Raw genomic sequence first — 24281 nt, 5'->3', positions numbered from 1 at the left:
TTGACGTTTGTCACCCTGAAATTTTGAGCCTACCCACTTTTTTTTTTTAAACATCATACAAACAGAAAAAAAATGTTCTTTTAAATAATGATTTTCTTCAGTGAAAAAGAATATAGATTCCATTTCACGTTTCTCAGAAAGCGGAGTTAATTGAAAAACAAAAACAAAAACACACACAACCGTTTGATGAGCTCCAGACACATTCAAATCGTACCTGGAAGGCAGCCAAAACAAACATTGAGGGCATATTTATTTTTTCAAAGGGAGGAGGGGGGGGCATTTAAAAAGGGCAGAAAAGAAATCTAAATACAAAATGAACAACGTCGCAAAATTGAAAGTAACAAGGAAACGGCAAGAAACAAAACAGGAATATATGTCAAAGTAATAGAAGTGTCGCAATAGCAAAATAAAATAAGCCCCGCCCCATTTTGTACGGCACACGCACAGGGGCGTGTCGACTTTTCATATCTACACGATTGTTGAAAATGGCTTTTGAAAAGTAAATGAAAGCTCCAAGTCACCGCTTGCAGCCGCGTGCTCTTTTATTTGCAAGGTATTGCGGTAATGCGTCATAAGAAGTGAAACTCTCATCCTAATCCTAATCCAGGATCCTCTCGGGGTGTGCAGGCAGGCGGGCCCCCCCATCAGCGCGTTACGGCCAAGGTCCGGAACTCGGCGGGAGAATTGGTGAAGCCCTGAACGCCTTCCAGGCTGGGCGCCTCTCCGGGGACGGCGACGAAGGTGAAGCGTTGCAGGAGGGCCGCGAAGAAGAGGAAGAGTTCCATCCGCGCCAGCTGCTCGCCCAAACACGCTCGCTTGCCTGGGAGGAAACGCAGTTTACTCCCTTTGCGGCTTTGAAACCGGCAGCCTGGACAAAGTATGGCACGCTGTTTTTAAATTTTTATTTCCAAAAAAAAAAATGTCATAAAATAACTGGTTAATTTATTCATTGGAGATGGAAGAAAATAAGTGACAATTTTACGTACAATACTTTCATGCTACGATGCTTAAATGATATATTGGATTAAACGCTTAGTTAATTTATTGTGAAAATTAAAGATTTTTTAAAAATGCACATTTACAGTAAAAGTACGTAAAATATCTTTTTGATTTGATTCAATTGGTTGAATTGTTTATTTACGCGAATTTAACGTTCAATGTTTTATTTGTCATGAAATAATGAATAAATTATAGTTCATTTTTAGGCATGAAAATTTAACAAAATACATATACAATAATTATTTTCTTATCTATTCATTTATTTATTGTACATGAATAAAAAATTAGTACACACAAATATTTTTTGCACAATATATTTAATGTATTATGAAATAATTTATGAATTCATTACACCTACTAAGATACAAATATGAAAATTAATTGACTCATGTTAAAAATAATTATTTGACCAACAACTATTTTGCATATACTGTATATTTATTTTGTATTTATTTGCCTACATTTATACATTACGCTAATAAAATCCCAGTCAAACATTGATTTTTTTTAAATGAAATAAATGGTCTATTATTATTCATTCATTCATTCATTTTCCAAACCGCTTTTATCCTCACTAGGGTCGCGGGGGGTGCTGGAGCCTATCCCAGCTGTCTTCGTGCAGTAGGCGGGGGGGACACCCTGAACCGGTTGCCAGCCAATCGCAGTGGTCTATTATTAATAATGTTAAAACATGAGAATTAATTCTTGTTTTATTAATCTTGAACTAGATTAAATCGATATAATGAACTCATTTCACATTTTCCATACTTTGTATTATTATCATTATTTTATTTTTAGTTCTTAGTTTTTTTTTGTTAACCTCAGCTACAGCTAACCGGTGCCGTCTTTCCGTTCCAGCCCAAAAGTGTGCACACCCCTTTTGCACTGGAGCGACGGAACTTTGACGTTTGTCGCCGCAAACCTGCAGAAAACGGCAGAAAGGCGTCTCTTTTGCGGAAGCGGCCCTCCGAATCCAGGAAGTGTTGAGGGTTGAACGTGTCGGGCGTCTCCCACTCGTTCTTGTCGAAGAGCACCGACGCCAGGTTGGTCACGATGGCTGTGCCCTGGGAAGGGGGCGGGGCAAATGATGTCATACTTCCATTATCCCACAACATATATATCGGCCTCCAGGCCTATCATGAACATTTTTCTTTTACTGCCCCCTGAAAGTTCTTTTAAAACAACAGTTTCGCCGATCACCGCGAAATTGTGTGGATGCATTTCATAACGCTGCGTATGAAAAAGTCTCAAGGACGCGTGCCCCAAATTGAACCGGACGGCTGTCATTTTTCTTTGAATCAATTATTTCTCACGCAGTCGTACTCTCGAAAGTGTGGGGGAAAAAAATGTTGCCTCCGAAAACCAGTTTGACCATTTGAGATGAAATTGTCTCATAACAGATTGCATCAAACAAAAATCTCAAATGCCCATTTTTGGAGTTGAACAGGAAGTCAGCCATTTTGGTTTGAAGTGGGCTCGTTGGCTTGAATTCAGTGATGAACTTCCATCGCTGCCAAATGTGATCTGAGTTTCCTAAACGGGATTTTAAGTTGCCAGAAATGTGCATTGTCAACAAGACTCACCGTTTTGACATTTCTGTTCATGTTAGCAATATGAAATTTGGCAGGCAGGTCTACAATTGGTAGTTGCACACCTTTTTGTATTTGTCCTCCGTCTCACAACTTTTTTTTTTTTTTTTTTTACCTTTGGGATAAGATATCCTTCCAGTTTTGTCTCCTTACTGGCCATCTTGGGGAACCCCAAAGGAACGATGTTGCCGATCCTCTGAACCTCATAAATGACGGCTTCGGTGTAGGGCATGTTAAGTCGGTCCGACAGCGCGGGCAGGCGAGATTGTCCAATCGCGTTGTCGATTTCCGCCTGGACTTTCCCTGGTTAGCACCAAACCAAAAAAAAATAAAAATAAAATTCAAAAGACAAAGCACAGTAGCGGATTCTTATGGGTCGAGATCTGAACCGTGACGGCCTGTCTCACTTTGTATATCCGGATAGTGCATCATGTACACCAGAGCCCAGCGCAAGGTGGTGGCTGAGGTCTCCGTGCCCGCCTCCAGGAGGTCCAGGCTGGAAGTCAGCAAGCTTTCAATGTTGAATCCGGCTTCGGGGTCTTCCTTCAGCTACAGAAAATACTCTGCGATTGGCAACGGATGCGCAATTCTTCAAAGTCTTTGATGGAGCAGCCCACCTTTTCTATCTCCGCAATGTACTCGTCAATGAAGTCGCGTGGTTGCTCCGGGTTCCACTGCGCCTGGTGCTTTTGCACTTCCACCTTCAGGAAGCGTTCGATCTCCCTGTAGTTGGCGAGGACGGTCTGGTGCGGGCCTGGCAGGTACTTGAACAGAGAGGGGAAGGTATTGTAGAGCTGTAGATGGAGCAAAAAAAAACAAACAAACAAACAGGTTGCTTGATGCAGCAGGGACTTTGTTTGCAACGACACTACAGGCCCTGGACCTGTGCAAATGGAGAACCGGCTAGCAGAATGGCCTCGTTGTCCAGCTCGAGAAATTTGCGGTAGTTTCCATCGCTGTACTCAAAGCGGTGTCCGAACAGCACCGTGCAGATGACGTTGCCAACCGCGTTGGTTAGAGTGTAGTGAGGGTTGAACGGCTTCCCTGGAGATGTAAAGCATCATGGGATTATTTTACGCTATTTGACAGGAGTTCTGGAACTTGTAACTTTTTTTTTTCTGGCAAAGAAATGATAGCATTGGGGAAAATCCATCAAATACGTACATCTCTAACATGGACGTTTCTCGACCGCGCGGCATTAAGGGGCATTTAACGCGGGACTTGCCTTGCTCCTCTTTGAAGGCCTCGCACAAGAAGTCACATTCCACTTTGATGTAGTTTTCCAGGGATCGCTGGCCTTCTCCAAAGTGGCGTAGGTGGGAGAGGGTAAACTTCCTGTGCTTCTTCCACGGGTAACCGTTGCTCATCACCACACCTGCAACAATGTCAACGGGTTATCGCACGCTGTTCCCGTGACCGAGCACAGCAATGTTCCTCTCAGTCAGGAAGCGTTGGATGTGTTATCAAGCAGTCACGAGTTGTCCTGGCACAACGCTCACTTCTGCACTGAACAAAGCAAATGGACATGTGCCTACCAGTAATATGTGCCAGTAAAAAATCGACAGATGCGTCGGGGGCATGTCAAAGGACACACCCTTACACTGCCCGAAAGCCCAACTTGGTGCAGAAATGAGCAGTCAAATACCCAAACGGAACCTGCCCCTGCCTGAAAATCTGAATCCAATCTCATTTTCGCAACGGTCTCACTCACCGATACCCTTGAACGTTTCATCGAAAAGCGGGAGAGCGGGCCGCCCCACAAAGCTGTTCGGCTGGCTGACCAGCGTCTTTTTGACCATGCGGTACCCCGAGACAAACACCACCCTCTCGCCGCCTTGCCTCAAGCTGAACACGGGGCCGTACTTCTTGGCGAGCTGAAAAAAAAAAATAATCCATCAGATGAATGAGACGGTTTAACAATAAGACGTTCGCTGCAAAAAACAAACAAAAAAAAAAGCTTACGCTCTCCAAGGCTTGGTAGTCCATTGCAGTGAAGACATTCCCGAGAAAAGGCAGGGCCAAAGGTCCCGGTGGGAAAGTGCCGGGCCGCCAGTTTCGCAGCACGTCTGTCAACAGCAGTGCCGCCAACGCAAGCAGCAGCCAACCACTCGCGTCCAGACACTCGTAAAGAGCTTGAAAAATCATAATTTGTCAACCGATTCTTCTCATCCGTCAAGCCGCGGATCAGAGTGGGTTGTTTTTCGAGGGAAAGGAGAAAAGGAGGGGGGGGGGGAGTTATGTAACACGTCCTGGTGTGCGGTGAAAAGTAAGATTAAAGGTGAAACGATTTTACAGCTGGCTGCTGCGAGGTGACGCCGTAGAGGGAGTGTGCACACCAGACAATTGATTGGCGATATCTTTGATTTTATTTTTTTCTAATGCATTCACTTGAGTGTGTTACGCCCCATGAAAGCACTCCAGCAATGATTAACTGGGATCAGTGTCAGTGGTCAGTTTACCTTTGCCGCTGCTAGCCATCATTAAAACTGTGCAACTAATACGAGCCATAAAAGGGAGGGGGGGGGGGATTGAAAAAAATGCAAGCCGTGTCAGTTATAACCATTTTGCCAGTCATAAAAGTAATACAAATGATAAAGTCATGCAAATAATAGAAGTGTAGTGCGCGTGAAAGAATAATCTGTCAGGAAATCATCAAAAGTAATTGAAATAATACCAAAAGGGAAGAAGGGAAGCAAAAAAAAAAAATCATTTTAGAAATGTAAAAAAGGCAATTTGGATTAGAAAAAAAACGAAATGAACCCTTTGGGGTACAACGGTTACTACAGTGGACAGCCTATCATGTTTACAGGTTATCAATATTGGTGCATGAAAGGGTTAACTAGAGTTTTTTTTTCAAACAATCAGATTTAACTCGACGTGACAGCTCAAACAATGAAACAACAAGCCCTGGAAAAATAAAAAAACACCAACAAAAAAAAAACAACCTAAGCTAACTGACGAGATAACCACAAACACCAGCACACGACGCGAGTGATTGGAGGAAGCTGATTGGTTTCCACCAAGGACCGGCTGATGAGAACAGCTGAAAAGAAAACTTCACAAGCAAGACACACAAGGAAACCAGAATACAGAAAAACGAAACCACGAGTCGTCGAATGCGTGGTTGCCAAATCGCGAGTGTGCGGGGGTCCGCTGCGCATGCTCATTCCGGCGGGTTGCATGTTCAAGCGGGGAACACTTGCGTGCGAATGTCATCTTGCGGTGAGTCAAGTAGGGCACCTGCGGACGTGAAGACTCGCCCCCCACCCGCCTTACATCACTAAATCGGGTCACTGGCCTCATTTTTTTTTCTTCTTTTTTTTTTCCGCTCCCCCACGTGCAACACAAGCAAAAGTACCGCGTGCCATTTTAACAGCCAGATCTGGCGCCGTTTGCCTCTCTTATCAGATGGACGCGTCACCAAACGTCAAAAGCCATCGCTCGACGCCAGGAAGTTGTTCCGCTGATGCGACGACGTTTAAGCGATGAGCCTCCGGAGATGCTTCATCACGCTTCTCCTCAGCAGTGAGTATTTTGTCGCTTTTTCTTTTTCCCTCTTCCTGCACTCACAAAAGGCGTCCACGTCTGCCTTTTTTTTTTTTTTTTTTTGTATTTCCCCGCAGGAAGTGGGCCACTCTTTGGCAGCTGCCAGGTGTTTGATGACAGCCTGGGTCACCTCAGGGTGGACCTGGCCTCGCCCTTTTTGCTGGGCTCGGACCTCCGGGTGTACTGCCACATCAACAAGTGCGGATGGAGGTAAGAACCCAGAGACAAAACATTAGGGACAGGCGCTCATTTAAAAAAAAGAATCCGTTTTTGTTGATTTGGCTGTCGATGAGCAGGAACGAATGCCAGTTGACTTCCAAGTTGACCTTCTTTCGAAGCAACTTCCCCCACAGAGGAAGTCGTGTTCAAGGCTAACAAATAATAATAATAATAAATCAAAAGTGGGAACTGAACATTGAATGAATCATAAAAAGTACAATTTTTTAAAAATGTATCAGCTTAAGTCACGATACAAAAAGCAAAAAACGTAGTGTATGTAAAAATAACGCAAACAATTTTTTGTCATTTAGTATCAAAGTAACCATAAGAGACGGAGTAAAAAACAAAAAATCTAAATGGAGTTGAATGATAAATTCTGTCTTTACAAAAAGTAATTCAAGTGATAAAGTAAAAGTACATGTTACAGTAGTAATAAAGTTATCAGTCATAAAAAGTAAAACGAAAAAATAATAATTTAATAGCCTCCAGCTACATAAAAAACGCTTCCTGCATAAGTAATACAAATAATTCGAAAAATAAGAAAAGGGATACGACGACAAATGAAAAGTCATGAAAAAAAAAAGGATTCTGCCGCCATAAAAGTGCAGCCTCTTCAGAAAAGCACAACATGCTTCGTGACATATGTATGTCATATGTGGCAATCATCAAAGCAGTGAAGAAATACCAAGTGTTGCATGAAAAAAAAATGTTGCCGTTACAAAAAGAAAAAAAGTAAAGAGGTCGAAAAGAAATACAAATATTGATTCCGTAAAACGGAGATTAAAGCTAATATACAATAATATAAATGTGAGTCTCGAAATGATTAAATCAAGGTCATGAATATCATGTCATACAATTCTAAAAAGCAAACACTAAAATTGATGAAGAAAATAATGTCAAAAGCAATATAATGAAATTCATAATTATTTGCTTTTTACAAAAAGTAATACAAGAAAAAGGAAATAACAAGTAAAAATGAAAAATAGTCCTAACAAGTTACAATAATCAAAGTAATACAAGATAAAACTTATAGAATTGATCTAAAATAGAACCAAAAAGTGAGGAAAAAAAAAACAACAAGGAAAGAAAGTGAAAGTGCAACTACAACTAAGGTGTGCAATGCTGCTGATGTTTGCAGGTCCAAAGTGTCTTTGGTGTTGAAGCCCAAGGATCAGTGGAAGAGGGACAACTGGATTGGATTGGACTGCAGCTCGGTCGTGGAGTTCAGGCTGCCCGACGTGCAGTGGCCCCGATTCGACCTGATCTGCAGGTTGCACGAGGACAGCGTCGTCTACGTTGTCGGAGGGATAGACTTGCACGGCGGCTGTACGTACTGCAGCGTCTGATTGAAATTATGTAGCTAGCTAGCTAGAAAAGCAACGACAACTTAAGACAGTCGCCAAAAAAATGACAAACTCGCATCATGGCTAACAACAAGCATTTTTCCGTCATGAAAGGGCCCCCAGATAAGCCGGAGAACATCACCTGCGAGACCACCTCGCCTTCCCCATGGGTGGAGTGCCGGTGGCGGGCTGGACGCGACACCCATGTGGTCACTTCCTATAAGGTGTCACTCAGCAGGTCAGCTGTCAATCACTCGGCGGCTGCTTGGATCGACTCGTAAAAGCAAACGTTTTGTGTGTGTGTGTGTGTGTCACCCGCAGTGAAAACGGCACTTGGAATTGGACGTCGGAGGCGGACAATGTGGTGCTACCGAAAGCCAAGTTGGATGTGAACCAGCGGTACCAACTGGTGGTCAGCGCCGACAACCGCTTTGGACGCTCCCGCTCAGACCCGTTTATGCTGCAGTCCGCGCAATTACGTGAGCAAGCAAGAAATGCACGCAGCGCAAAGCGAGGCAGAAACTCCCACGACAATGCACACTTGGCACTGAAGTACAGATAATTAGCGACAAATTCAAATTCAGTTCATAAAAAAGGGATTAATGGGAATAAGTCTTATTCGACAGCAGTCACAATAAACAGTGAAAAGGCCAACATGATCATGAAATAAGGGGTCTCCCCTCCTCTCCTGCAGTCATACCCCAAAGCCCTCACATCACACAAGTCTACTTCGGGAACTCCTCCACGCTGGCGGCCGTGTTGCGGTGGCGTACCCCCGAAGACTTGTCGCAGCTCAGCGCTTCGGTCAGACTCCGCCCAGCCAACTCTTTCTCCTGGGTAAAAAAAATAAAAACCTCCTCCTGAGCGGGTGTGTTTCCTGCGCTGACCGCCTGCTTCTTATCGCTAAAGGAAGTGAGAGAGGCGACGCGGCTCAGCCAGGACGAGGTACGAGTGGACGGCCTGGAGCCCCTGGTAGACTACCAATTCCAGATCAGGATGTGTACCACGGGAACCAGCAAATGCAGCAAATGGAGTTCAGACGTGATGAGCAGAAGTCCAGGAAAAGGTAAGGTCAATTTTCAAAATCAAGTATTTACATGGATTATTTCACTAAAATACAAAATAAAAATACAGGAAACATTGTAAATATAACAAAAGTGCATGTGTGTGTAGTTTATTTCTCACACCGCCCAAGATTGCTTCCAATCCTTCCTCAAAGTCTTGCACTCAGTCTATTCAGCTAAAGTCCTTCTCATCCAAGCCCTCCCAAATCAGCAAGGGAGATTCCCCAGGGCTCCATCTTGGGGCCCCTGCTCTTCAGGATCATTCTCCTTCGATTGGGCCTCATTTTCTGCCGTTTTGATACTCTTTCATTACTTTGGGGATGTCAGCAGATTCTATCATTCCTACAAACTCAGCATATCACTTCCATCGTCCTTCATCATCTCCTGCTTCGCAAATATTACAAGTAGTTTAGCAATAGCAATGCTCGTTTCATGAACCGGTCTTTGGCGGTTCTTATTATCTGTTAGCATTATGCTTAGCAGACTTTTGTAAGGAAAATTAAGGTTAAATATGATGAATTTAATCATCATTTGTTGTTTTGAGTTTGATAAACTTCAGATGGGCGTGCCATTAAACTGCTTGAAGCAAAGAGGCCATGATGGCAAAGTGCACATTTGGGATTATAAAGCTGTCATTGATGACTGAGTTTCCTGTGTGTATCTTTAGGACCTACTCAGCCGCTGCGTGTGTGGCGGATCTTGAGCAATCACAAGAGCAGCTCACTGCAGACTGTCACTGTTTTGTGGAAGGTAACATGGTTTACTTCTTGAGATGTTTTGCGTCTTAAAGGAGACATAGTGTTTCATGCCATTTTTTTCCAATTTAAAACAAGTTCTCAGGTGTTTGCTCATGGTAACCTCTGTGAACACTGCAGCTCTGCTTATCTTTTGCCTTTTGCAATTGTGCTTCTGTGTTGTTGCTTGAAAAGATTCACCCAGGCTATCTTCCCAGTCATGGGAGGAGCGACTTGGTATGAGGGCCGCATTGTGTACCGTAAATTAGCCAAATTGTTGCATCACAATCCCTAGGCTCCTCCTCCAGAGACGTTCAGTGGCCAGGTGGAGCACTACAAGATGGACCTGGGCCGGGGTCCTGCGGTTCGGGAAGTCATCTGCGCCACGTCCCTGTGCCGGTTTCCCCTTCAGATGCCGTCTGATCTTGCGGCGCTTGCTGTCAGCGTGGTCACCACTTATGGGACGTCGCCACCGGCCATTGTGCCCCTCTCACTCTCAGGTACACACCCAACGCATTATAACACACACTTGAAGTGACATCTTGCAGTATTTGTTATTCTATTATAAAATTATCTACAATTGGATAATTTAAGATAAGATAACTTTTATTAGTCCCACACTGGGGAAATTTACATATATAAATACATGTGGTGAATAAATAATTTACCAAACCTTAATGAGAATGTATTTATGTTGAAATGGTAGCAACAAGGCTAATGTAGCATGTGTCTGTTCAGGTGATCTTGGGCCTGCTCTCAGGCTAGGTTATCCCACGGCTAACGGCAGCGCTGTGCTCGTCTCTTGGGAGTTGACGAGACCAAGGGTACCGGGAAGCGAAGAGCTGTACTATGTCCTGGAATGGACTAGCGTGCCTGTGGGACATCGTGAGCTAAGCTGGATGCAAGTGTCCATGGATCAAAACAATGCAACAATCACAGGTAAAGAAACACAAACCCACGATCAGAAAGAGTAATGGAACGCAGTGAGGCTCTTTTTTTAATACGATACTGACACCCAGTGGATAGTGAGTGTATTACACACAATTTCTTTGTGATTTCCCGTTTTGAGGCATGTCTCTGGGTGTGAGGTACAACATCTCAGTGTACGTCGTGAACACACGAGGAGTCAGCACGTCGTCCTCCATCTTGGCCTACTCAGGACAACTCAGTAATACACTCCTGCATACATTTTTTGTTTATTTTTACTGATGTTTTTTTTTTTTTTTTTAATCACTGTGAACACTAGTATTGACAGGCCTTCAATTCCTCCTACGTTTTATGTTACAGCCAAAATGTTTTTGTCTCTCCTTTCTCTCCAAATTCCACACATAACACTCTATGAAAAAGAGGACATTAAAAAAGTGGAAACTGACCTGCGTCACTTTTCCACATTTACAAAATGGATGAGTTTTTTTTGCCCTCAAAATGTTAAACACCTCATAAAAAAGATGAACTAGAGAGAGAGTGAATGAGAGCAAAAGAGGTAGAGATAGTTTTGTTAAAGTAGCTTTTTTTTAAATTATGGCATTTTAGGTGGAATGTGTTCCTTTTTGAAGAAATAAATGAATTGAAACCTTTTAGGAATAAGACGAACATCAAAAAATGTAATAAACGTCACATCACGCTTTGATGTTTCAGAACCGGACGCTGGTCCCAGGGTGTCGGTGCTGCACCACAACTCCACACACCTTCTGGTCCAGTGGGAGGACCCCACGGTGGAGCGGCAGAGGGGCTTCATCAACAACTACACCATCTATCTGAGGACCCCGCATGTGCGCAGCCAAGAAATCCCAGGTGAACAAAAGCATCACTGCGAAACAAATACAAACGAGTGAAAATGATGTAGTGCGCGAGAAAGGGAACGACTGGAAGACTCTGATTGAATCCAGCACTGACCTCTAGAGGCCAGTTTGAGTACTACTACTAGTATACTGCCGTTTCGCGAGCGCTTTTTAAATTTACATTTTTTTTAAAATAACATGACCTGTTAATTAAATGTCAGGGTTTGTAGTTCTGCTTCCAAATGATGGTTTGAAAGAAGGAAGGTCAAGTTAGGCTTTCAAGGGTTTCTTTCCTTCCTCCCCTTTCTTTCTCTGTCCCTTCTTTCCTATTTTTCTTTTTGTCCCTTATATTCCTTCCCTAATTTCTATGATTTTTCAGACATACCTTTCTTCCTTCCTTCCTCCTTCACTTTCTTTCTACCCACCTTTCGGCTTTCCTTCCTCCTTCCATTCCTTTTTGTCCCTTCCTTTGCTTCCTTCCTTCCTTGCTATCATACATCATTTCTTTACATCCTTCCTTCTGTCCTGCTATAAATCCTCCATCCTTGTTTTCTTGCTTCCAACCTTTATTCTTTCCTTTCTTCCTCCACACTTTCCCTTCCGTCGTGAAATAATTGAATTTAAAAACTTCATGGTGCACCTTACTGTGCCTACCTTGGACCTAACCCTCCATTGACACGTGTGGCATTTTACTGTTTGTAACTGTCATGCAAGTGTGAAAAGAAGTCAAGCCCTCCTAGGACGTGAGCGGCACTTGTCAGCTTGTGTAAGACTGCTGACGTTGTCATTGTCGTTAGTGGCGGTGGCTGCGTCGCATCAGAAGCAGGCATGGCTGAAGTGTCCCCTGGGCGCCGTGGCCATCCAGATGTCGGCCTCCACCGCTGCCGGAGAGGGCCCGCGCGGGAACCTCATCTACTCCCGGCCCACGGAGCCTGCAGGTGCCTCATCATGCAATTCCCCATGACGTTGCTTCAACAATACTAATGCGCCGTAGAATGCGAGAGTTGGAAAATTTCAAGATGCTGAAAAAAAAGGAAAAGTGAGCATTTGGGAAACGTGAGCAATTCTTTCCAGTTTGACATTTATCAGCCGAACATTTTGAAGTTGGAATCTATGGAAGGTTAGTTTCAATTTGGAAAATGTCCTTATTCAATTCAAATAATTAATTTTTTTCATGAAAATGTGGAATTGTTGGAGAAAGTGAGCAATTTGTGGAATGCCTGAATGGAAAAAAAAGGCATTTAATGGTTGGTTTCTTTTTTTGTTTAGGTGGACTGGCCATGCTGGTGTTCCCTGTATTGGCTGTGGTGGCTGTCTTGGTACGGCTAGCGTGCTGGAGCTGTGTGAGGCAAAGGTACAGACGCCCCCCCCCCCCCCCCCCAAAAAAAATTGGACTCATTACACTAGAAGTGCCCCTTTTGAGCTTGATTGTTAAGCACAACAACAGCACTAAAAGTGTGTGTGTGCGCGTGCGTGAAATGAACAGGATCAAAGCAAGATGTGCATCTGGTGGTCCTGACTGGTTGGTGGAAAAGCTTCCCAAGCCAGAAAAAAGCCAAGCCATCAAACTACTGGAGGTTGGACATTTCATTGGGTACCCCTGTGCCATCCAAAACAAGACATTGTTCACTTATGTTGAATCACTCGATTCTTTACGTTGCCAGATCATCATTTTTTTAACAAACATAAGGAATAAACTAATCTGCATGACAATAAACAAAATCTGATTTATTGTAAGATTTAATCTGAAAACCTTTTTAAAATTTTACTTCCATTAGAGTTAACTTACAAAACACGGACTGCTCATTGCATGCAAGATGAATACATTTAAATAAATCAATAATCACAATAGTAGTAATAATAATCATCATCATCATCTCCATCCTCAGCAGGACGCCATCATGAGCGTGCTGTCCTTCTCGTACACCGACAGCGACCCGCCGCTTTCCCCAATTAGTTTTGCCTCCGGCGAGGACTCGTATCCCCCCGTGCCCCCTTTCCAGCATCCCGCCAAACCCGAGACCAGTTTTCTGGAGCCGTTTGTCATAGCAACGCTGGATCACAGTTACAAACCTCAGCTGACCGTGGCCCCACAAGGAGAACCGTCGGACCAGGACCAGACGCCCCCCAGGGGGGATGACTCGGGTTTCAGCGGCTTTGGACTGAACGTGGGGAACTTACTATCCAGCTTGGAGATGGACTCCTCCGCTTGGCCCCGCACGCCGGGATCGGACTGCGGCAGAGACAACTGGCGGGACGCCGAGGACCATCCCACTGCGGTGGATTTACAAGGTGACACTGTGGTCGAGGTCGCGCTGACTGGTGGCTACATCCCTCAAATCTGCATTCCCAGCAGTGGGCGGGAAACGGAATAACCAACACTGATGTTGTTCATTCATCCCGTCTGCAAATTTAGTCGGAAACTGGACTATTAAGTCAGCATGACAAAAAGTCTCTGTGTCAATTTTTGCATTACTTTTCACAAACTTGACCCCCGAAATGTTTTCGATTTTGGACAATAATTTTGTCGCTTGGCCAAAGGAGTAGCAAACTTTCTCAAAAGTGTCCCTCCCATTTAAAGCTCTGTCAAAGGAGTATTAAAAATTCCCCCAAATTGTAATTTTGTGCAATATTCGACTTAATTCTCTCATTTAAGACGGTAGATTTCTAGGACTGGCTCACAATTAGCAAGGTTGCATGAACGTTTCTCAAAAATAGTTGCTCTGCCACTCATTAATGTTCACTATTTTGTACCTTTTGAAACAATATTTGTACAAAATTCTTGTGTGAACGGAGTCCCTTCACTTCTATCATGGTTGCAGCAAAATATCCCGAAATCTGTCAGTTTCCTACTTATTGCATTTATCTTTTTTTTTGCCAAAGTGTATTTTGTACTTTTAGGACAATACGCGACTAAAGATCAGATGCAAAATGGTTCTCTGAATTCATCCTCCGGCTCGGTCAGCTTTCTTTGGCGTTGCATGATTTTGTCTTCTTGTAGATTCTTACAAGGAAAGACCCTAAATCTGATTTAAACCTCCACCAAGCAACAAAACACTCAAAAAAAAAAAAAGGCATGAGCAAAAACAATTAGCTTAGCATTTGGGGTCAGTGTTAGCGTAGCATTTGGATGTCAGCTTGTGGCATGAGTGAGTAAAAACACACCACAAGTCAGTTGTCTATTTCCTCAACTTCAACTTAACACTTTTTTTTTCTTGCAACTTCCTGAGGGCAATTTCACTTCCTCATCCACCTACATCAGACACGCACTCACGCATAACACACACACACACACACACACACACTAATTTAAAACTGAAACAATTAAACGTGATGCTTTTTTAAAAAAATTTTTTTAGACACTCAGGGGAGATCCTTTGTGGCAGTAGGGGAAAGTCCCACAATGCATCTCGTTATTTGCGGTGATGCTTGAAAGGACTTACCAGATGCACGGAAATTGTGATCAGGAGAGCTGTGGGAAATTGTGTCGATTGTCTGGTAGCTGAGCTAAGTGGAGTTGCTCTCGAAGGTAAAATGAGAAAAGATCACGTCTGGGACATTGCGTTAACTGTCTGCTCGCTGAAAATGAAATATACTGGAGATGGGGATCAAATGTGTGTGTCTCAATGTCAGGAATTGTACAGGTGGATATGATCCCAGTCGCTGGGATGTCACACCTTAACACATAAAAATGACTTCCTCACAAAACATCACTTATGTAACGCAACGTAGCATAATGTAACATAGTGTAACATTACTTAGCATGACATACTTAATAGATGATGACACACCAAGTAAAGCACCATTGCAAACCTTAACATCACATTATGTGCCATAATGAGGCGTAACATACTGAAGTATAACGTACTGGAGTGTAACGCAACGCAGCGTAGTGTAACGCAATGTCACGTAGCAAAATGCCATAAAGCGCAACGCAATGTAGCAAAATGGAATGGAGCATGACCAGGTTAACATCGCATACCACACATCACAAAACATCATTTGCGTAATGCAGTGGAGCGTAGCATGACATCATCACATAGCATCACGAAACGGTCAAGTAACATCACATCACATACTACGACATGACACCACATTATGTAGCGTAGTCAAGCATGATCTAAGTGTAGCGTCGTGTCATCACTTGGAGTTGAATTAATATAACTGGATGTAGCGCGATGTAATGTAGCGTGACGTAGCATGACGGAATGTAGCATAGCGTCATGTAAATTAGCAATGTACCACTTAACATCACATACAATACCATCACAAAACACTGTTTATGTAATAAGAAAACCTTTATTAGTCTCGCAATGGAGAAATTCCCAATTCACAGCAGCAAAGTTATGAAAGGAAGAAGTAGAACAACAAAATATAGGAGCTGCTGAAAAGGCAGCCACTCTTGCGGCGCCATTTTGAAGTCAAAATAACAAAAATAACACAACACAACACATAGGACACAGACAGTGATGTTACAAAACATCACTCAACACAAGACGAGACATCACCCCCCCAAAAAGAAAACCCCATCAAAATACAACATGGCAAAGCTAAACAAAATATAGCGTAACACGACACAATATGGTGAAACTGTAATGCCAAGAAGACTCGATCAGATAGCGCGCAAAGGGTTGGAGGAGGGTTGCATTTGTATTGTTGTGGTGCGACACGTCACCGCACTAACTTCCTCCATTCGAGCGCAACTTTTGACTCACATTGTAACAAAGAAAAAAACAAAGGATGACGCTTGTCACGTTTGCCGTGCCGACCACGTGGAAGATGATAAAGGTCAAGGGAGATAAAGACAACGCACATCATGGAGGATCCATCGTTCTGACTTTTGGTAAGTAGATTTTGCGTCAGTGTTTGTGAACATTCTCCCTTCCGACACGGTCAACGCGACTCACATTTCAACAGTTTTGTGTCTCTTGCGAAGGGTGCCGACGGTCTTTGTTGTGAACAGGTGAGGCACGCACACAAAAAAGCCAGTTACTGATGACCGATGGCGACAATTCCCACGGCGCGGTTCCTGGTCTGCGCTGCGTTGCTGATGCGGCTGGCGCGACTCGCCACAGGTAAGCCACACAGTTTCCTGAGTTTATTTTCAAAACATCTGTCAGAAGTAGAGCCCAAACCATCTTTATTGAGCATCCAAGAGGGTACACTTTTTGATTTTAGTTAACGAAGGAGAGAACAAGGAAGGAAAGCCACGAGGGTGGTATTTAGGGGACGAAAGAAAGGAGGAACAAAGCAGCTCATTTTTCGAGTCTCTAAAACTGCTCTCCTGCCTCGTGCCAAGTGACTGCGGAGGGCTGTCCCCTGATCTTTACGATGTAGCATTGCACTCCTCGCTAGATCAAAATTGAGAATCAAAAGAAGCTTTTTGGATTACAGACAAGAATGATCAAGTTGCCTTGATCCAAACTTTGAATCCCAAGCACCTGCCTCGAAACCCCTTTATGGAACCCCCCTCGCTCATCAACCAGAAGTGGCTTGCTACTTGCTTGAACAAGTATGGCTCTTCCCCCAATTAGTTCTGGCCTTGTCAGAGGTCATTTTTCTTCTCTTCTTCCTTCTGAGGTGAGACCTCAGCTTGCGTGATCTGGTCCAGCGCCGGGGCGGTGGTCCTCCGAGGTTCCAGCTTGGACGTGTACTGCGCCTTTCACTGCGAGTGCGACCGCGCCATGTTAAGCGAGCACCCGCCGGCCCTGCAGCGCCACACGGTGGTCAACTCCACCACCACTTACATCCGCGTGGAAAACATCACCAAGCAACGGACCTTCAGCTGCCTGTGCCACGGCATGGACCTGGACCCTTGCGGATTCGACATCTGGGCCGGTTGTGAGTGCCGACCGCCCGCTGCAAAAAAATAAATTAAAAAAAAAAGAATTTTGTCAAGCGGACGAATCCGTTGGATGTTTTCGTGTTTGCAGACCCGCCGGAGAGGCCGCGGGACATCCGGTGCAAGCACGAGGTGCTGAGCAACCAGACCGGTGAGGTGATTTGTTCCTGGGATAGAGGCCGCAAAACACACCTGAGAGACACTTCAGAGTTAGTCTGGTTAGTGTGCGCGCGTGTGTGGGTGACTTTTAAGAAATCTGCTTCGCACGACTAAAAATTGTCGCCATGCAAATGTGTTGCAGGGTGTCGACGAGCGTATCAGGAGATCCCACGGAGTCGTGGCCACCAATCAAAATCTTCATCGGAGCATCCGAGCCCCCATCGGTCAGATTTTCTGTGCGCCGCAGAGTCCAATTCATCTCGGTCCGGGTCAGCACCCACAATGCACTGGGGTCGGCCGTGTCGCTTCCCGCCAACTACACCCTCAGCAACATCGGTACCTTGTTGTGTTCTTCTCTTTGCGTGACCGTTCATAGTGCGTTTTCAAGTTGAAATTGCGATGCGATGATGTGAACAGCGATCCCCGCGGCTCCGGTTCTCGCTGTGCCTCGGTGCTCCTCCAGGGGATGCGCCCTCGGGGTTCAGTCGCCCCAAAGAACGCAATACCTGGAGATCCAATACGCTACGGAAGCAGGGATGTGGACCACCTACCCAAATTTGGTAAGAATAATACCAAACTTTCTGTTTTCCCCGCAACAACATTTACGTACAGATCCCGAGAGCGGCTGTCCGACAAAATGAACATTTTTACAATTCTGGTTCGCTAAGTGGTGGAACGCGACCAAAAAGGTCAACATTTTGTGGTCGATGCGTTCCAGACTTCAGTCCGTAAAATTGACCGCAAAGAATTCCCAACCCATGGATTCAAAATTGAAAGTTTGATTAATGATTGCGAATTTGTCCCATGACATTTGTTTTCTTAAAAAGTCTGTGGAGTGTAACGTTGGAATAAATTCAAATCCACACCGACCAAATGCTAACACGCTAGTCGTTTGCGCCACCAGGGCGTGCCCGTGGATTCGGATCGGTCGCTGTCCATCTGGTCTCTGGAGCCCTACCGGTTGTACCGTTTCAGAGCTCGAGCCAAATTCAGCTCGGGACTGTGGAGCAACTGGAGCAACGTCGCCTCCAGTTGGACTCAGGAGGAAGGCAAGCATTTGAAATCATTGTACATTACATTGGACACGATTTGCCATTATTTATGTTTATCAACGTCCCGTTGACGTTTTAGAATGACAGTTTTGTGAGTAGAGTACATCATGCTCTGGAGGCATTTATGCATATCGGGGAAGTACATGTGTAAAAATGATGGTGTGAAGATACAATATTTGTTTCGGCGGTTTCTTCAAAGCACAGCAAGGGTGGCGCGATATATTTGTTTAAGCTAATCGACTGTACAAGGTGCTAGATCTCTAAACTGCTAATGGGGCTTGAGGTGTCTCCCATAATCACAAAATTCTACCGCTGAATTTGGTTTTGCTTACGTGTAACTTGGTAGGCTTGAATATCATAAGTAGGCGCACCAAAAAAAACATCATGCCCACTAACCGCAGTTTGTCTGCCATCTTGGTTTGAAGTTTGGTGACTTGCCAGAAAATGGTCACCTCACAACGCAACATTTTGATAATGTAGCCTTCATGCCAGCTTTTTAACTCATTCAGTACCAGCCAATTCTAGACCAAGTCTGAAAAGACGTTTAAAAACGTCTTTGGGAGTGAATGAGTTAAAAATGTTTTACTTTTATTTTTTTTAACATTACATTTTGCGCTGCTTGATGGTCCAGTGGTTAGCGCGTCGAGGATAAAGCGGATCAGAAAATGGATGGCTTGATGGATCAAATTTTGGTGGAAGTTTTGACCGTGAGTCAGGCTCATAAAAAAAACCTCAAAAGACAAATTGACACAAAATGCTTCAGACTCCCCAAATTTTAAAAATTCTGCCCTTGATAACAGTTTCACTTAAGCATCGCAAAATTTGGTAGACATTGCCCTCGTGTTGACCCACAAAATTTAGTCTGCCACTTTGGTTTGAAGTGGCCCGTTCCCTCAATTCAGACAAAAAAAAAATGTCCTCTCTCAAAGCAAACATTGTGTTTTTTTTTGTCTGGCAGCACCTGCCAAAGAGCTGGATGTGTGGTACACTCAACCTCCCTTCGACTTCAAGTCCATCAGACTCTTTTGGAAGGTAAACACGAAAAGATGAGTGTGTGTGTGTTTGTGTGCGAGTTTGTCTCCATGTCTTCTGAGCGTCACTCTCTGTTCCACTTTGACAGTAAAAGGTCAATTTTTGACCACGGCGTTGAGCTTTTAACCACACGCGCTTCCTCACACACGCATGCCTTTACACACACGGAGGTATTGTCATATTTTAAAACCGAGTGAAGGAGAGCTGATAGTTTCGCTTTACTAGAAACGAGGAGCTGAAGAGAAATGAGCGAGTAAAAAAACACGATGACTTGTCAAATACTGTACACGTACTGAGAAAACGTTTTAAGAATCAAGAGACAAATTAACAGGCTGAATACCTTCTTTTTTTTTTTTTTTTTTTTCCATTTTGAGAAAAACAATCGCAACGGAATTCTGCTCCTATTCATTCATCCTTGACTGATGCAAAGCATTTTAACTTCTAAATGTTGGTTTCAAAAGTCTCACCCTTTTTTTGGAAGAATTGCACAGCGAATTCCCAAATGAGTGCGGGCATTTGACCAAAATGTTCTGTACCTTTCATGTGTGAGAATTGCACATTTTCCATGATATCATTTGAAAATTCTTCTCATATTCGTCATTTCAATCAATTTAAACCCTTTTTGCTTCAATAGGATCAATATTTTAAAAAAAAAATCCAACTTTTATTCCACCCCCCCAAAGAAAAAACATTCAAATTATTCCATCATTTTAAGTTTCACTTCATTACAATTTTTTTCAACCAATTCAACATTCTAATCTGAAGACTTTCCAAAATAATCTTACATTTGGAGGAACTCCACATCCAATTCCCCATAAACATTAAAAAAATAAATACGTACTTCTAACTCTATAATTTAGCTTTTTTTCTTTCCAAGGCTCACATTTGACATTACCTGCACGGAATACAGTATCTTCATTTCCTAGCATTTGAGTTTAGCGTGAGCACAATGCGCTTCCTTCAGTTGTTTTCAGAATTCCACGCCGGGCTGCTCTTTCCACGGTAACGTCATATCGCTCTCTTTCTCTCTTGACTTTCCAGCCGATGACCGCCGCTCACGCCAGGGGTAAGATCCTGGCATACTTGGTGGCGGTACACGGCTCCCAGTCTGTACCAGAGTCCACGTCCAACCTCAGTGCAAACGCCACCTGCGCTTCCGTTGCGTTTTGCGCCGGGTGTCATGTGACGGTGAGCGCCCTCAATGCCAAAGGGACGTCTCCACCGGCCAAAATCGTCGCCTATCGTGCCAAAGGTAAACGATCACGTCCACAGCCTTGGGAAGGTATTCACAGCGCTTCCTTTTCTTTTTTTTTTTTCCCACCCACGTTTTATGTTCGCAACCTTAAATCCAATTCCTCAAGCAATTTAAACCATTCTGACTTTTTACCTTTTTGCTTACAACACTTCCACTTCAGCATGACTGTCTACAGATTTTCACCAACATTTTAAATTGTGAAGAAATCCACAATTTCCAAGAGAAGATTCCCAAACTCAGACTTTTTATTCCCCCCCTTTTTTTTTTTAGCATCGGCCCATTTGGACGTTACGGTGAAGGCACATGAGCACGGCGTTGCCCTCTTGTGGAGACAAGCGGAAAGGCCGGTGTCCCACGTGGTGGAGTGGTACCCCGAGGGGCTCAAGCTGCAGGAGCTGCACTGGCTCAAACTGTCCGGAGAAGAAAGTCGCGCCGTCATCACGGGTAAATTTCTGGTCTGCTTTCAAGTATTATTATATACTGTATATCATTTCATGTGATATGGATCACCCTCTTCATGTGTTGCACATCGTCGTCTTCGTGTTTTTGGTCTGTTTTTGTCGATGTGTTCTAGATCATTTTTTCAGAGTGTCCTGAATCGGCCACTTTTCCACATGTGTTTTTTTTCCCCATGCACAGGTTTGAATGCGTCTGAGTGCTACGAAGGAGCCGTTTATGTTCTCTACAGCGACGGCTCTATGACCACCAGCACCTTTAGGCTTCTCAACACCAGCCGATCAGGTGATAGTATGTGAGCGTTCAGGATCAATACTCCTCTGAGGCCAGTCTTGTGATTTAAAAAAAAAAAAAAAAAAAAAAAGCACCCATGCATGAGAGTGAGTTGTTTAAATCAATTTCTCACTCCTTTCATTTCTATTCCCTCTTTTGTAGTACCCAAAGCCGGTCCATCGTTTCAACAGGAAGTGGATGCCAGGAGTGTGACTTTGACGTGGGCGGAGCTTCCCAGGGCTCAGCGTGGCGGGTGCATCACGCAGTACACCATCTATCTGGAAAATGCTAATGGGAGTGTGCAGCAATGTAAGAAAACCCAAAATGAATATCTTGATCAAGTTGATTTTATCTCATTGACATTGTTGATTTGCAGACTCGGTTCAAGCGACCAGGCGGAGATTTGTGTTGGAGGACCTTCCTCCGGGTGTCCACAGCCTGTGGATGACTGCTTGGACCTCTCAGGGAGAAAGTCCAGCCACTCGAAAAGTCAAGATCATAATCCAAGGTGAGCGCATCAGTGCGACTGCATCACTGAAAGGCTGGTCGTCAGAATATTATTGTCATCATTCTTATTGGGGATTGTGTCTTGAAATACGGGTCAATTCAACTCAACTCACAACAAGCCTAAGTTTGGTCGATAGCAATTCTTGAAAAACGAGACTTTAAGCTGTTTTAATGCCACTCCCAGTTGAGTCTTATTTAAAAAAAAAACAAAGACAATTACTCATCGTATGTTGAAAATAACATCACCACTTTTCCTTCTGCTGGCTTTGTGCTCACACAAAATGCAATATGACAGGCTAACAAATAGCAACAGATGTTTGAACATCAGCAGCGATGCAACACATGCAGACAGACAATATCACAATATTCGTAGGCATGTATTCTTTATACTCTGCAAAGAACGACAAATATTTCTGCAGCTAGCTTAGGAGCTGTAACCACCTTCAGGCAAATGTGACCCAAAAAAAAAAAGTTTGTTTACATTTTGTTTAATCACGTCATGGATGTATGTTTTAATCAAGAAAAAAAGTACAGTATTATAAAATGCTATTTTCTTTCCTAGAAAACGCAATGCATTTTTTTTCTTTTTTGGGACCATTATTTTGTGTTGTGACCATGGTCATGGAACAAATTAAACTCATATGTCAAGGCACTGTTCGTTATTGGGTGGTAACAGTGAAACAAAATAAATTAAAAATCCACATTGCTGTGATGCAGTTTTATGTCAAGGTTGTGGTGCCTATCCTCGGCTCTCACGATTAAAAATAAATTGTTGTCATTCGCAGCTGTAGAAGGGATCCCGGTATTCCTCCTGGTCTTGTGCCTGCTGTTGTCCGTGGGAGTGTCGCTGTTGCTGTGCCTGTGTCAAATTGCAGCCGTGAAGAAGAGGTTCATAACATAGTGCAGCAGCAAAAAAAAAGAAAAAAGGCCCATGATGGGTTAGCTTGCCTTGTTGAACCAGAATGTGTCCTCTTTTGCAGGGTGTGGCTGCTTTTCCAGTGCTTCATGCTCCAAGTGGTGCCGGATCCGGCAAACAGCAAATGGGCAAAAGAAATCACTCAGGACAAGGTGATTACAATATAAGTGGGGTAAAGTAAAAATAATGTAAAAGCATCCCACAGGCTCGAGACAAAATCATAAATCTGTCGTTGTTTGCTAAATAATGATGACACCATTTATTGTTCCAATGATCTTCTTGAGGTTGTTTTTTTTTTCTTTTCCGTTTTCCTTGAACTAGACTGTTGGCAAACCACTATTAATGGTTTAAAAAAAAGACTTATATTGCCTTCACAACAGTTGTAGCTGTAACAAAGTGCTTTACAGAACATTTGTCATCTCGCTAGCTACCTATGTAGCTCGCTATTTAGCTAGCTACCTGTATGTAGCTCTGATCAAACTATCCAACTAGCTCGCCATCTCTCTCACATACTGCCGACAACTCTCTCTCTTTAGCTCGCTATCGAGCTCTCTAACTTGCTTCTGAGACATCTACAGATAATGTTTGTCTTGTTTCATTATTTTTAATTGATGTTTTGTTTTGTTTTTTTGTGTGTGTTACGGTACAGGGTAAAATGAAGTTGCCTTCCCGGCAGAGTGAGTCCGTTCTGACCGAGGAGGAGGAGCCAGACATCATCATCATCATCACTGATGAAGAGGAGCTGTCGAATCACAACACAGAGGGGGCAGCCTCCCCAGCGACCAGCCCTTCCGCATCTCGGCGGCCCCTCACCACGTACATCAAGAGCGTTTCCATTGAGTCGGACGGCCCGGAGCAGACCCGGACCTTGCTCGACTCCAAAATGAAAACTGTAGACTACATCTCAGCTGGATGCCAAGACGGGCGCCTGGTCGAGGAGGAGGTAGATGAAGATGATGAGGAGGGGGATGAGTTTGGACGCATCCTGATGCCGCTGCCCGCTTGCAGCTTGTTCAGTGAGCACATGGAACCTCAGATTATTGGGAAATTGACCCTGGATGCCGTTCGGATCGACTGCAGCAGCCTCTTTGAAAACTGCTGAAAACATACACTACTAGGAACCTACAAGCCGACGAGTCGTATCGACGTTTAAAACTTCAAGTCCACTACGCACTACTATGTGGTTTTTTTTGCACCTCGTCTTCCACTGGGTCCAGCTGCTTCCGCCACCAGACTAGAACTCCCCTTTGGAGCAGTGAAAATGTCCAGCAATCTAAGTGACAGTCTTCATAGGGGAGTAGGAAAATAAGCAGTTTGTGGATGTGAAACAGCGTTTAACCTCATTAGCGTCAGCTATTTTGATTACTGCGAGTCGTAAAAGACGTCGTCTACGTTTTTGTGCATGACTTTTTGAGACTTGGGTCTGCCACTCAAGACAGACCAAATTTCTTGTTGCTAAATTAAACTGGCTGCGGGGGCTGAATTTTTGTTTCTGTGCATATGGCAAGTCATGA

The 24281-nt window shown here is 43.9% G+C and overlaps 3 protein-coding genes across 5 annotated transcripts; 2 read left to right on the top strand and 1 right to left on the bottom strand.

The window, feature by feature from the left end:
• Nucleotides 1-517: 517 nt before the first annotated feature.
• Nucleotides 518-4821, bottom strand: LOC147202963 (cytochrome P450 2J2-like). Its single transcript, XM_086115160.1, has 9 exons — nucleotides 4551-4821; nucleotides 4300-4462; nucleotides 3814-3963; nucleotides 3472-3632; nucleotides 3206-3382; nucleotides 2996-3137; nucleotides 2704-2891; nucleotides 1922-2063; nucleotides 518-820 (listed from the first exon to the last, which is right to left on the bottom strand). The coding sequence occupies exons 1-9, from the start codon at nucleotides 4731-4733 to the stop codon at nucleotides 645-647; spliced, it is 1482 nt and encodes a 493-aa protein (XP_085971286.1). The 5' UTR covers nucleotides 4734-4821; the 3' UTR covers nucleotides 518-644.
• il23r (interleukin 23 receptor) lies at nucleotides 1900-14888 on the top strand. 2 transcript variants are annotated; one of them, XM_086115159.1, is made up of 17 exons: nucleotides 1900-2042; nucleotides 5997-6113; nucleotides 6212-6344; nucleotides 7492-7679; nucleotides 7811-7934; nucleotides 8018-8175; nucleotides 8391-8533; nucleotides 8606-8762; nucleotides 9428-9510; nucleotides 9790-9994; nucleotides 10233-10433; nucleotides 10564-10662; nucleotides 11133-11288; nucleotides 12073-12213; nucleotides 12545-12629; nucleotides 12762-12852; nucleotides 13168-14888. In XM_086115159.1, exons 2-17 carry the CDS (start codon nucleotides 6074-6076, stop codon nucleotides 13648-13650), a joined length of 2487 nt encoding a protein of 828 aa, XP_085971285.1. In that variant the 5' UTR covers nucleotides 1900-2042; nucleotides 5997-6073; the 3' UTR covers nucleotides 13651-14888. The 2 variants fall into 2 exon arrangements, with proteins under 2 accessions (XP_085971285.1, XP_085971283.1); XM_086115157.1 differs by having other exon boundaries at nucleotides 13165-14888.
• A 1114-nt stretch (nucleotides 14889-16002) lies between these two features.
• On the top strand, nucleotides 16003-24266 carry il12rb2 (interleukin 12 receptor, beta 2a). Of its 2 annotated transcripts, none has more exons than XM_086115749.1 (16): nucleotides 16003-16118; nucleotides 16193-16350; nucleotides 16856-17116; nucleotides 17209-17335; nucleotides 17419-17612; nucleotides 17694-17836; nucleotides 18181-18325; nucleotides 19287-19360; nucleotides 20402-20612; nucleotides 20886-21059; nucleotides 21255-21356; nucleotides 21507-21653; nucleotides 21721-21852; nucleotides 22637-22739; nucleotides 22832-22919; nucleotides 23417-24266. In XM_086115749.1, the coding sequence occupies exons 2-16, from the start codon at nucleotides 16278-16280 to the stop codon at nucleotides 23867-23869; spliced, it is 2427 nt and encodes an 808-aa protein (XP_085971875.1). In that variant the 5' UTR covers nucleotides 16003-16118; nucleotides 16193-16277; the 3' UTR covers nucleotides 23870-24266. The 2 variants fall into 2 exon arrangements, with proteins under 2 accessions (XP_085971875.1, XP_085971876.1); XM_086115750.1 differs by having other exon boundaries at nucleotides 16010-16118; nucleotides 16239-16350.
• The last annotated feature ends 15 nt before the right edge of the window (nucleotides 24267-24281 follow it).

This window comes from Hippocampus guttulatus, chromosome 7 (genome assembly GCF_054856545.1).
Source record: "Hippocampus guttulatus isolate MCC_2025c chromosome 7, RoL_Hgut_1.0, whole genome shotgun sequence".
Classification (NCBI taxonomy): Eukaryota; Metazoa; Chordata; class Actinopteri; order Syngnathiformes; family Syngnathidae; genus Hippocampus; species Hippocampus guttulatus.
Note: the sequence above shows the minus strand (reverse complement) of the source record. Positions and strands in the feature narration are given on the sequence as shown.

Coding starts and splice junctions, on each gene's coding strand:
- LOC147202963 (XM_086115160.1), bottom strand. CDS start 4,733: ATGATTTTTCAAGCTCTTTACGAGTGTCTGGACGCGAGTGGTTGGCTG. Junction 3,964..4,299: donor TGAAACGTTCAAGGGTATCG/GTGAGTGAGACC, acceptor ACATTGTTGCAG/GTGTGGTGATGAGCAACGGT. Junction 3,633..3,813: donor GGCCTTCAAAGAGGAGCAAG/GCAAGTCCCGCG, acceptor TTACATCTCCAG/GGAAGCCGTTCAACCCTCAC.
- il23r (XM_086115157.1), top strand. CDS start 6,074: ATGAGCCTCCGGAGATGCTTCATCACGCTTCTCCTCAGCA. Junction 8,763..9,427: donor GAGCAGAAGTCCAGGAAAAG/GTAAGGTCAATT, acceptor GTGTATCTTTAG/GACCTACTCAGCCGCTGCGT. Junction 12,630..12,761: donor TGGAGCTGTGTGAGGCAAAG/GTACAGACGCCC, acceptor TGAAATGAACAG/GATCAAAGCAAGATGTGCAT.
- il12rb2 (XM_086115749.1), top strand. CDS start 16,278: ATGGCGACAATTCCCACGGCGCGGTTCCTGGTCTGCGCTGCGTTGCTG. Junction 18,326..19,286: donor CAGTTGGACTCAGGAGGAAG/GCAAGCATTTGA, acceptor TTTGTCTGGCAG/CACCTGCCAAAGAGCTGGAT. Junction 22,920..23,416: donor AAGAAATCACTCAGGACAAG/GTGATTACAATA, acceptor GTTACGGTACAG/GGTAAAATGAAGTTGCCTTC.